General features: G+C 47.1%; 1 protein-coding gene across 2 annotated transcripts in view; it reads left to right on the top strand.

The window, feature by feature from the left end:
- The window catches only part of TP63 (tumor protein p63), a 130,529-nt gene that overhangs the window by 100,664 nt on the left and 16,886 nt on the right, over positions 1-12,979 (top strand). Inside the window, exons 5-8 of one of the 2 annotated variants that reach the window (XM_077826078.1) lie at positions 9,305-9,491; positions 10,991-11,106; positions 11,465-11,574; positions 12,342-12,478. In XM_077826078.1, the coding sequence (XP_077682204.1) occupies positions 9,305-9,491; positions 10,991-11,106; positions 11,465-11,574; positions 12,342-12,478 (550 nt within the window). The remainder of the gene's footprint in view (positions 1-9,304; positions 9,492-10,990; positions 11,107-11,464; positions 11,575-12,341; positions 12,479-12,979) is intronic. The other variant, XM_077826079.1, reaches the window with a different exon arrangement.

Raw genomic sequence — 12,979 nt, 5'->3', positions numbered from 1 at the left:
TAGGATTGTGTTAGGGAAGTGGGACCTGGAGCAGGTATTATGTACATGGGAAGACTAGGGATGGATGTGTATTCAGTGCGGGGAGGAGTGGCAGATAAGAGTGTACAATGGAGTCAGCTCTCTATGCCCAGGAGGGAAGGGAGTGCCTTGCACAGGGCTGGAAATTAATCTCTTTGCCCTTCACCCTGTTTGGAACAGTGGATGTTTAGAGCAGAATCAGAGCTTTCTTCTAGCTGCTCCAGTATTCCATCTCTGCTGACTCCAAGCACAAGTCCTTGAATGAATTTATACGAGCAAGAGCCAAGGACCATAGCATTCAGTTTAGGAGGGTTGGGGGGTTGAATATTGCCAAGTCTTCCACTCTTGAACATATAGTGGCAGATTGATCTTCCAGTGTTTTCGCTCATGGAGTTGAAGAAAGCAGAGAATCCTGCTGAAAGTATTAAATAATAATAATTTAGTTGTGTGGATTCAGAGACTGAATTTCAGAGGGGCCAGCTGTGTGCTCTCTCCGGGTTGAGACTATCTGTGGACTGGAAATGTACATAACTCAGGGAGTTCAGGGTCCCCGTCCAGGGATCAGAGTGGCCTTCTCTCATGGCAGCTAGCCTGCTGGTACGCTTTCCAGTGATCCTGGGTACCACTCAGACACTCAGTCATCCAGAATCGAGAGACTGTGATCCCATTGTGTATTCTGTATGCACTCTGCTTATATTTTTCTCTCCTGGTTGCCTCCTGCAAGTGATTGTGAGGTGAAATATAATTAGTAAGAAATCCCAGCAGCTCCAAAGTGTCAGACAGAGAAATGGGTAAAGGGTTAGCTGATCCCTCAGAGGGGGTGGGGGGAACCTAACACACCCGACTCAGTTCTGAATTCTTGCCTGGAGGCTACATTTCTCCATTCTCCTACTCCCAGCCACCCCTCCCCATCCCCTTTTACCTAGGCGGGCCGGCTTTTTATTTTTTTATTTTATTTTATTAAAGCTTCCAAGGTGGAGCAGCTGCCATTGGAGTCCAGTCCAGCGTTAAGAGCATTTAGTGCTGTCGTGCCCCAAGGGAACAAAGAATTACTGTGACACATTCCTCCCTTCGTCGTCTTGTGGTTTGCAGTGTAAACGCTCCCCATCTCTCCTGTGGAGCTGCGTTCTTCCCCCGCCCCCACGCCAAGCCCCCCTTCACGGTTACAGACAGCACAGATATGAGGCCCACCTGCCTGATGTCAACATTTTAGTGGGCGCGGCTGGGGGAAGAATGCGCCGCTCCCAGCCCCGTTCAGGTAATTAATCCCTGCAACTGACAGGTGGCAACAGGCGGCCTTTGGCTGCGGCTCTTGGGGGAAAAGCGCTTGGAGGAAGGATTTTAATAGCTCATCAGCGCAATTCGTACATGTCTGGCAACCAGCAGTCTGCAGAGCGAGAGAGAGGAATGGGGAGCAGGGGGGGAAGAGTGCTCGATAAAGGGAGTTACAGTGAAGCTGAACTGCAAAGGAGCCCTTTAGTTCAGAGACACCCCTTCACATCCTGTGTGTCAATGCGAGGATGTGGGGTTTTCTCCACGGTCATGCAGACTCCGCAGCTGCCTATGCAGTGAATACACCTGAGCCTAGGCACTGCACAGTGTCTTATTCCTACACATTTTGAGGGGCAAAGAGTGATCTTCTGGCTGGACATTGCACAAGACAATCTTTTCTCTGTGCCTCAGTTTCCCCATATTCCAGAATGAGGGTGATGTGTCCCTCCTTTGCAAGTATGTTAGGTTTCTTTCAGCGTGGTCTGCAAAGTGCATGGAGTGTGCAAGAGAAGGGCAGCATTGACTCTCCCTTGACGTGAGGAGCCACACCTCCAAAAGCACTGTCTTATTTTTCCTCACATAGGGTCTGCTCATCAGCACCCTCAGCTCCCATTAGCTTTACTGGTTTCCGTGTCCAGTCAGGCTCAGCCCCTGCCTGGGAGGCTCTCAGGTTTGTTGTGCGCGGGACACATGGCCACTGAGCAGCAACTTTGGTTTCAGTGTTTTGAATGCAGCAGGCATCTTCGCCAGTAGGAAGGGCAGGTTTAGTAGAAAGCCCTGGTCTCCCTTCCTTCTCTTTCCGGAGAAAGGAACCTGGCTTTATACAGCACTTTCTGTACCCAAAGCAGAAACAGCATTGGCAGTCAAGACAAGGATCTCCTGAGTTTACAGGATTGATCTTGCAGCAATGCTGAGTGTGAATTCTCATGGGAAACCCAATGTGATTCCCTCCCGTTCTGACTGAGCTTCTATTGGATCAGGCTCTGAATTCAGACTAGCTACAAACATCTTGTTCATACATCTTTGGTGAATGGCAGATGTTATAAGCACTTGCCATCAAACATGGCTTTTGTCTCAGATAATCTGTGTAGATTTTATTTTGGGTCAAGAGGGATTTTCCCCTCCACACCATTCTAATGTCAAAATTGCTTAAACTGGCTTTTCTTAAGCCATTTGCATTTATTCCCTAGGAATCTGTTTGTGTAACCTTTGGCGTTGCTCCTTGGAACGCTTTTGCTCATAGGAAATTAAGCTTCTAGCAGAGTGTGTTGCTAATGAACAAACGATCAAAAAAAAAAAATTAAACTTCACCTCAAACAAACTGAAACCCAGTATTTGCATGTGTCTGAATTTGCAAAATGCATGTGTCCGAATTCTCTACGCACTGTGTTTTGGCAGCTAGCAGAACAGAGAGACTCAGTTTCCCCTCTGGTGACAGAGGACTTCTTATTTCTCGGACAGTATCTCAGCTGCGGTGTACCGGTGGAAAACTTGCAGGCAAGCGGGGTCGTGAATTTGCAAATTAAAATTAATCCCAAACTAAATGAGCTTTACTAAAAAGTGAGTTGCTGGGGGAAGGTTGTAAGTTGTTTTTAACCATTATTGTTCTGAGTGAAAGGGACTTGAAGATAGAGGATCTTATAGTCACTAGCTAGCATCCTAGATTCTATTCATATTCATAAGTATTCGGCATTAACAGTGGGCACTCCTGGTGTTGGGTGAGCCACTTTCTTACTTAGAAGCCCGCTGGGCCACAGGGACTTGACTAGCTTGGAAATTGAGATGGACCTTAAAGAGGTACTTAAGATCACAAGTTTCATTGACAAAAGGAATAGTGTTTGATATAATATACTTAGACTTCTGTAGGGCATTTGATTTGCATACCGTTTTGATTAAAAATCTAGAACGATATAAAATTAACATGACACCACATTAACTGGATGAAAAACTGGCTGTCTGACAGTCTTCAAAATGTAAACATAAATGTGGAATCATCACTGACTGGGGGTGTTTCTAATGGGGTCCTGCAGGGATGGGTTCTTGCCCTACATAATGAGCATTTTTATCAATGACCTGGAAGAAAACATAAAATCATCACGGATAAAGTTTGCAGATGACTAAAAAATTGTGGGAATGGTAAATAATGAAGGAGGACAGGTCACTGACACACAGCGATCTGTTAATACAGCTAAATGTAAATATGCATGTGTAGAACAAAGAATGTAGGCCATGCTTACAGAATGGGGGACTCAGTCCTGGAAAGCAGTGACTGAAAAGGACTTATGGGGGTGGATAATCAGCTAAATTTGAGCTCCCAATGCGACGCTGTGGCCAAAAGGGCTAATGGGATCCATGGATGCATAAATGAGCTCTTGAGTAGGAGTAGAGAGGTTATTTCACCTCTGTATTTGGCACTGGTGTGATCCCTGCTGGAATCCTGTGTCCAGTTCTGGTACCCACAACTCAAGAAGGATGGTGACAAATTGCAGCAGGTTCAGAGAAGAGCCACGAGAATGATTAAAGGATTAGAAAACCTGCCTTATTGAGATTCTGGAGTCTATCTCCTTAGTTTAACAAAGAGAAGGTTAAAGGGGTGACTTGATCAGAGTCTGTAAGTACCTACGTGGGAGCCAAACGTTTCATAGTGAGTTCTTCAGTGTATCAGAGAAAGGTATAGCACAATCCAATGGCTGGAAAGTTGAAGCTAGACAAATTCAGACTGGAAATAAGGTGTAAATTGTTAATAATGAGGATAATTAATCATTAGAACAACTTATCAAGAGTCCTGGTGGAGTCTCCATCACTGGCTATTTTTAAATCAAGGCTGGATGGTTGTCTCAAAGATACGGGTGTGGAAATGTTTTGGTGAGGTTCCCTGGCCTGTGCTATCCAGGAGGTCAGACGAGATGATCTTAGTAGTCCCTTCTGGCCTGGGAATCTATGAATTAAAGCAGCATGTCAGGGATTTTGCTGCATCAGAGTTCTGCCTGGGAGTTCATTACTCTATGGAAAGCCCACGCGACTTGTGTTGCACAAACAGAGCAGTTCCTTCCAAGAGACCCTTCCTTTACCTAGCTGAAATTGCTTCATTTGGAAGCTGAAAGGATTTTCTTTAAACCTTTTGTTTACTCACCTTAAGGAGAAGGGGGCTTGTTGAGAAATCAGACAGGTGTCGGCTGATGTGAGCTGGCATGTGTACGCATTGTGATACTGAATTACCAGTGGGGATGCCAAGAGTGTGTAATATAGTATGTCTGCTCAGGCAGGTGGTGAGGGCAGGGCTGGAGTCATTGGAATGTTTTTTCTTTTCCTTTAAAACATATTATTAGTCAAAGAGCAGAATTTACTGTTGTTTTTAGCAATCTGAGTCTGCTTATTTGGACATGACACACGGAGCTTGAACCCCAAAGAAAAGGCTAAGCAAACCTCGTTCTCTCTCAGCTGAGGGCATCTAGCTGGGCTGTATTTCTAATGCATTTGTCTTAAGTAACTGTCTGCTCTGTACATGGAACAGAAATTCTCTCTGGCGTGTTCAGGGTTAGCTCCCTAAACTGTGGGGTTGGTTCAGCTCTTGTTCCCATTAATGGATAACAACAGTTGTCGTGCTTCAAAATGACAGGCCAGTGTATTGAGCAAAGCTAGCTTACAGTATTCTCCTCCCAGTCAGTTTCATTGGTATACTCTTACCTGCATATCCTGCCATTTGGATTACATAATCCGAGGGAGCCAGGATATTGACCTTGTAAAGTATCTGACCAAGTTGGTCCAAACTTGCCAGTTTCCACTTATTTATACCACGATATTAATTTCTTCCAAAAAAACAGTGCAATTGAGGATGAAATGCTGACTCTGGCTTAATTTTCTGGCTTCTGCCAGTTCTAGAAGAAAAGATTACAGTATGAAAAGTCTTAACTGGGTTTGCTAGTCCATCTTTCAGCCCATGCCAAACTGTTCATAACTGGGCACGTACTGATCCACTACCACTGGGATATTTATTTCCCTAGCAAATACAGCTATTGGAACAAAGTCCAGATATTTCCTTTCTTGGTTTCAGAGCCCATTACTTAGTTACACCTCTTTGTAATCCTGAAAAATAACTTCTCTCTCTCATGTTTATGCTTTTTTGTAGACTTCTAACCCCTTCATTGTCACTTAAACCAGTATGGCATGTTTAGTTCTTTCCTCACAACCTAGTCCCAGGACTCATCTGGTAACTTTTGAGGACCATCTGTGACCTCTCCCCAAATTGTCCATCTCTGCGTCTGGAGTTGAGTACACTGTTTATGTTGCAGTCTCAGTGATGCTTCACCTCTGTATTGCAGCACGCAATTGGTGCTGCATTGGTATGTAGGGGCTTCAAAACAGCTTGACCATTGCTTCAGTCAGTTCCTGCCTTATGCCTTGTGTACCAGGGATGTTACTGGGCACACAAGCAATTCGGCTGCAGTTCGTGCACATCTGAAGAAGAATCTGCCTGAGAGGTCTTCCATTTCATCCCAAATATACACATCTTCTGTGTATACACAGAGCGCTTCTGTCTCCAAGGTTTTCACTGACACAAACCTCCTTTAAAAATATTTCATATCTCTCTGTTACATAGATGCACATAATATCACTGACCTGATTAGAAGTCACCGTGAACGAGCTGTTCCCATCTATTGTGTCAATAGAGAGAGTTAGGACTCAAATTACAAATGACCACAAAGGGTTTGGCAGGGAAAAAAGCCAAGGGCCTTTATTTAATATCTGACAGCAGGTACTTTATGGACAGATTTACACTGAGCTTACAGGACTGTGGCCTCTCGGTGACTGTAGGCTGAAGGGCTGTGTTGCCCAAGATGGCTTTGAATGCTGTGTTTTGGCTGGGATTTCCAGAGTCCTATCCCTTGTGCTGCCCTGGTGAGACTTGAACCACTGGCCCAGTCAGGGAGCAGTAAGCCTCCCTGTCCTCTCCTCTTCAGTGCCCCTTGCCTTTCTGCTCTTGATATGGCTCCTAGCTCCTCTTTGCAGTGCACGGATGATGCCTTGAACAAAGAACAGATTTGTAGACTATACACTGGGAGCTGCATGTGGTGTGTGAAGTGTCATGTCTGGCCTGGTCCTGTGATGCGCTGAACTCCAGCCTGTGTCTGTCAGAGACAAGTACTCGGGGCCTTGTGAGAACAGGCCCCAGAATCTTCATTATCACTGCTTAAACAGGGGGCCTCTCCTCTCCTGGGAGGAATGAATTTTTTCCAAGTTTCTGTCACTCGTTCCATTAAATGAGATCTAACACTCCGTCTGCATCATAGAAGATGCTGTACATTGTCGCACAGGTTAAGGTGTTATCTCCAGCGACCTGGCCAAGTTTCATGAGGGGAAGGTAGATTCTGTCTGCTTAATAATTTCCCCTCCAGTTTTATATGGATGCAATATTCTTTGTTTTTGTCCTAAATCATCGTGTTAAAAACCTGCTGCATTTTTCCCCAACGTTGGCTGCATTTCTTAAATCAAAGTGATCCCTCTGTGCATATACACACTAGGATTCTCCTGGGTGAAAATTGCTAAGATTTCCCTTTTGAAAAGAACAGCAGTCACTCAAAGAACCTGACTTGAAAGATCCTGCTGGTAATGTAATGTTACCCATTACACCTCGTTTATACCTGCCCTGGATCAGCTGAAGTTCTTCCTCCTTCTTGTTGTTTACCTCTCCAAACATTTACAAACATCTAGCATGTTGTCCCCTACAGCACATGCTTTATCCTTCTTATTGAACCATGCTGGGCTGTGCATGGTTTCAAAGCTGTCTAGGGGATTTGGACACTTAGTTTCCATTAGTGTTATTTGGCTTTGCAAATCTTAGCGACTTCATTTGACTCCATAAATTCTGAGCCGCAGCACACAGGTACCACAGTGGTGCCGTGGTTAAAATTCTGTTGCTTAACTTCCCGACATTTTAAAATGTGGATGGCTCTTTTTTTAAAATGTTCCTTTCTTGGGGATATGGTAAGGTAGCATTCGGACTAAAATAACAGTGAATTAACTGTGCGAGGAATTATTTTTTAATAAAAAAGAATAAATACGAAATTACAGGTTAAAAAGAAGCCTTTGATAAGTCACCGTCTAGATTTGTGTTTCGCAAGCTGTCTTTGTTTGGCACATTCTCCATTTCCGCAGGCTGGGTAAATCCTTTGTGTGTTTAATCTCTAGCCTGCAGGCACATAAAACAGATTGCATAACTTTGTCTTCACATTTTAGAAAATCTGAAAACTTAAAACGTTTGCAGCACCTCGACTGCGATGGTGTCAAACTCCTGGGCAGTGGGATGGCCTTGAGTCACTTCCCCTACTCCCCAGTTCTTCTGACTCTGGTTTTCTTGCATGTTGCTGCGAGTAACCTTTGAAACACACATAATCCCCCGAATAGCAGTTGCTAATCCCTTTGCTGCCACATGACCAGCCACCTACCCCATATGTGTGCCAGGCTCTCCTGTACCGGCAGGATGTGATGGCCAGCTGGCGTCGGTTACCTGTTGGCTCCTTGTTTGAACAATTGGGAGCAGGTAGATGAGCTGTTGCCGTTAAAGACATTTTAAAGAAAACAACCACTTTGGGGCTTTTGCTCGCATTCCACTATAAGAAATTAATAGAAGTCAGTGGGAGAATGCCAGGAATTTCTGTGGTTCAAGTGGTTAGGGAGGCAGTTCTGTACTTCATAGATTCCAAGGCCAGAAGGAACCGTTGTGGTCACGTAGTCTGACCTCCTGCGTAACACGGGCCGGAGAACCGTTGTGGTCATGTAGTCTGACCTCCTGCGTAACACGGGCCGGAGAACCGTTGTGGTCATGTAGTCTGGGAGGGAGGGAATTGGGGAGTGTCTGTGGAAGTATTTCATGGAGCAGAGAAGACTGGACGCTACCTTCAGGGAGAGAATCCAGAGAAAAGGGTTTAGGGTCTGAGCGAACTAAGCATTTAAGAACTTGCTTAAATCCATTGATAAAAGTGGGGTGCACCCGTGCTTTGCTGAAGTCACCCTGAATCAAAGGGACTTATGTGCTGCAGTGCTGAGCTGAACTGGGGCCTTACTGTAGCAGACACACCAGTGGAAGTGGGAGGGTAATAGTTTTATTTGTAGCTAACATAGCTGGAGTCTGATGTGTTCCTCATACACAGGCATCTTACTTTCAGGAGAGGGAGCTGTACTCTACTGATGAGGGCCCATGTCTTGGACTCTCTGTCCGAGTTCTGTTCTGGGTTCTGTTCCAGGCTCTGCTGGTGACTCTCTCTCTCTTTAGGCAAGTCACTTCAATTCTCTATGCCTGGCCTCCCCACGTGTAAAAGGATGATATACTTCTCTGCGGCGAGGGGTAGTTAGCACTTTGAGATCCTCGGAGCAAGGTTGCCATAGAGGGGCTACATAGGGTCACCGTTAGCACGCCCCTGAGGGAAGTGCGTATTGTATAAATAAATACTTCGGGATGGGTCCCACTCGCACAGTTCAGACTGGGATCTCCTTTTCAAATACCCACCGAGTTGTAGTCGTGTTTAGGTCCATGATTTCATTTCAGACCACTAGGGAGATAGGAAGCCCACTTGCAAAATGTGATGACAGTTCAGATCTGCATGCTGGTCTGGTTTTCAAATGCTCTTGTGGCTTAGGGCTGTTTTGATGCAGGGTAGTTAGAATTGGGCCATGGCTATTTCTTTTCTAAGGTGCGGTGGCTGAGGGGTTAAGTTGGTTGATTACAGTCCTGAAGGTTGTGGGTTCAGGGCTTGTTCAAGCTGTCACTGAAAGGCCAGGTCCAGTTCACATAGCGGCGTTGGCTCTGGGGAGCTTTGACTTGACACTTCTTTTGTGTAAAATGCATGGAGAGTAAATAAATAGGGTGGATCCACAACCTATGCCCAGTTGCAAACCAAATAGCCCCCGTGCACGGAGCTTTACAGCTCACGGAATTCTGCAGCCTTGACCCTCTGCCCATCTCCGACAGCTGCAAATACGGACTAATGTTGCTCTTGTCCCCCTTCCCGTCTAGTACTCGACCGAGCTGAAGAAGCTGTACTGCCAGATCGCCAAGACATGTCCCATCCAGGTCAAAGTCATGACCCCGCCGCCACAGGGCGCCATTATCCGCGCCATGCCAGTCTACAAGAAGGCCGAGCACGTCACTGAGGTGGTCAAACGCTGCCCGAACCACGAGCTGAGCCGGGAGTTCAACGAGGGTAAGGCGAACGTCACGTGCCGAGCCAGCACCTGCCCTCAGCCACACCCCCCGGGCGCGGGCATCACGTGCCCGTGCCAGAGGGTACGGCATGGCCTGATAGGATTCTAGGCCCAACGTTAGAGGGAAGTTTTGCTGAGTAACAAACCCAAGAGGGCCTGACGACCCTCCCTCCTTTCTGTGTGGTTGGAGGCTTCTCGCTAATGTAGCAGTACAGCCCTGGGAAGGCAGGGCTAAAATAAATGACAAGGTTGCCCAGGCTGGATCAACATCTGACCCTGCGCCAAGCTGGTGCAGACAGCCTCTTCCTCAGCCCTCCCCTCCCCAATGCTGCCGCCCCTCCCCAAACTTGCTCCCTTTCCAAGAGGCAGCTGTTCTACTCAGAAATGGTCTCCCATGCTATTGGGAAAGGAATCCGGTAACAGGATGCAATATCCTCTTGAGTCTTTAATCCATGTCTCAGAGATGTAGGGATGTTTGTCTCAAGGAGGATAACACCCATGTGCCAGCTTCGAGCTGTAGACTGTCCTCCTGTTCGTTTTTAGCATTATCTGATCAGGATTAATTTATTAACAATTCATTGTTTCTTAATTTTATTACTTACTCTTGTTGTTAGTAGTTTGCTACCAGTTGTTTTAAAGATGTCCCGGGTTTTTAACTTTTCCAAACTTAACGTCTGTGTTGTCTCTTACCCAAGTTCACGTGGGTTCGAAAAGCGTCTGGTTTGCGGCCCAGATGTGTTGTTTATCTAACACCCTAGCTGTGTATGGCAGTGGACAGATCCTGCCTTGGGGAGGTTACAATCTAAACTACTAGACAAGGCAGTGCAATGAGCAAGGACTCTAGTTGTTTGGCCAGGGGGTTAGGGACAGGAAGAAGGGAGATAAGAGTACCGCCCAATGGGAGAGCATGCCTTTCAAAGACTGCTTTGGATATAATTTGTATCCCTTTCTTTTCTTTTCGCTTGCACCTTGTCTAGTCGTCAGGGAGGAGTGGCAGGAGGCAGCCATGTTATGTAGGGTATTGATTGGAAAGCGAGTAAAAGGAGTGGGGATTTCAAGAATTCCAGTTGCTTTGTGCACAGGCTTTTCAAGGCCAGGCATGGGATGAAAACCTTCATGGAGTTGCTTTCTGGAACAAGGCCCCAGATGTGTTACTGTGGAGCTGTCAAAGGCATGGCAGTGCTTCCTCTTGAGAGCCAGAAAAGGATGGTCCAGTGGTTAGTACACGAGCCTGGGGGTTCAGGATACACGGGTTCGAGTTGCTGCTCTGCTACATACTCCCTGCATGACCTTGGGCAAGTCTGACTCAGGTCCCCATCTGTGCAATTGCTTCCCTGCCTCTGTGAAGTGCGGTGAGAATAATAATCACATCCGTGGCCATGGGGGCCAGCTGAGTAAGGAACATAGCGTGTCCTAGGCTTGTGGAAGATCACGCTCCCCTGGGCTTGAGCTTACTTTACAGGAAAACTTTCCTTCTGTCTCCTCCCTCCATCTGCAGGGCAGATCGCCCCTCCCAGCCACTTGATCCGGGTGGAAGGAAACAGCCATGCTCAATACGTGGAAGACCCCATCACCGGAAGGCAGAGTGTACTCGTACCCTATGAACCACCGCAGGTAAGTGTGAGATCTGTGCCCAGTCCAGTGTTCTCCCCTGCACTCTCTAACAAAGCCTGCCCCTCGCGGAAGGGAGGGGACTTCTGAAAAGCTCTTTGCTTTAGTTCAAGGAGAATTTGATTCTTTCTTCAACCCACTCATTTCATCCTCCTCCTACTTACAGAGGGGTTTGAAGCAGGACCCCCTGCAGGGTCTGAACTTCCCCAGGCTCTGAGAAAGCTGACATCCAGACCCAACCCTTATGGTTTACGGCCCGTCTTTGATAGGACGTGATATAAGTGTAGCTAGTGGGGGAAAGAGGAATACACAGCTCCTTCCATCTGCAGTCACCCCTTTATCATGATTTCTCTGTGTCCAGGTTGGCACTGAGTTCACGACGGTGTTGTACAACTTCATGTGCAACAGCAGCTGTGTTGGCGGGATGAACCGCCGCCCGATCCTCATCATCGTAACGCTGGAAACAAGAGAGTGAGTAGCACGCAGCAGATCGGTAGCACTGTGAGGTGGAGTGAGAGAGCATTGCCCTATGTTTGCCAGGCGACATTGCTTCCCTGTGCCCATCCTGGTCAGGAGGGTTTTGTAAACTTCCTAAGAATGAGAGAGGGGAGAGAGCAGAATTATTTTCACCCTTATTTTTACATGTCAGGGTGATCCAGTGATCAGGGCATCAGTTGAGCCTCAGGAGAGCTGGCGTTTATTTGCAGCATGGCCTTTGCATTACTCGCTGTGTGACCCTGGTGTGTCATATAGCCTCTCTAGGCCCGTTTCCCCATCTCTTAAATGGGTCTAGTGATGCTTGCCCACCTTTGCGAGCTGCTTTGAGATCTACAGAGCAAAAGCCCTGTCTGTGCCGTGCTGCTTCGTGGAGGCAGTTGAAATAATTCCGTGTGTGTCTAGTTCTGAGATGCTCAAAGGTGGAAATTCCCTGTGACTGCATCACGAAGGCAAGCAGCCGTTCGGCGACTGCAGTACGCTTGCAGGGATTCACAGAACAAGCTGAGATGCAGTGATCAGCGGGTGGATCCATTTGTGTGGTTAACAACATGTATGGGTGCACAAAGCAGGTAGCTCAGCCCCCTGTTAGCTAGTCTCTAGTTCAGATGTGGGGCGTTGTGGTTGTGATCCAGGTAGGGGGTGGGAAAGTTTGCCCCGTTGTGTTGAGTTTCAATGTGCATATCCATTGCTGGTCACTGCTGGGCCTGAATTAACGCCTTCCCTCTTTCTCCTCACTCTAGTGGACAAGTCCTAGGCCGCCGGTGTTTTGAAGCCCGCATTTGCGCTTGTCCGGGGAGGGACCGCAAAGCAGATGAGGACAGCATTAGAAAGCAGCAAGTCTCCGACAGCACAAAGAACGGTGACGGTACGAAGCGCCGTAAGTAGCTGGCACAGCTGGGCTGCTCGCAGCCAAAGCTTTCAGTGCACAGGGAGCACGCTGGCTTTGGTACCAGAGCAACTGAGATTGGAGAAGACTGAGCTGGAGGATGTTGGGTGGAAGAGCAATTGCCACTCTCTTAGAAAAGGCTCTTTGGAGGGTTTCTGCTTGAGCAGTGAATTAAACCTGCTAAATATGAATTGCTCTCAAACAAATTGCCTCTTTGGTGCAGCGAGTGGGCCTGCTATCCCACCAACAGCGTTTATGTCACTGGTAGCATGCAGATTCCCTAGCAGCACTGAAATCCTGTCCGTTGCGAATAGTGTTACAGGTATCCTAGATATGGAACACCAGTCTGAGAGTTGGTCTGCTACCCTTCCACCGAAGAGGGGCTGGACTTGAGACTCCAGTTAAGCCCGGACGTTAACCCAATCAAACAGCCGTGGTTTCCTGCATACTCAGTGTTTCCACTTAGCGAGGCTCCAGAATTTAGCTTGGAGC

The sequence above is a fragment of the Eretmochelys imbricata genome, chromosome 9 (assembly GCF_965152235.1).
Source record: "Eretmochelys imbricata isolate rEreImb1 chromosome 9, rEreImb1.hap1, whole genome shotgun sequence".
NCBI lineage: Eukaryota > Metazoa > Chordata > Testudines > Cheloniidae > Eretmochelys > Eretmochelys imbricata.
This window is presented reverse-complemented; position numbering and strand designations above follow the sequence as displayed.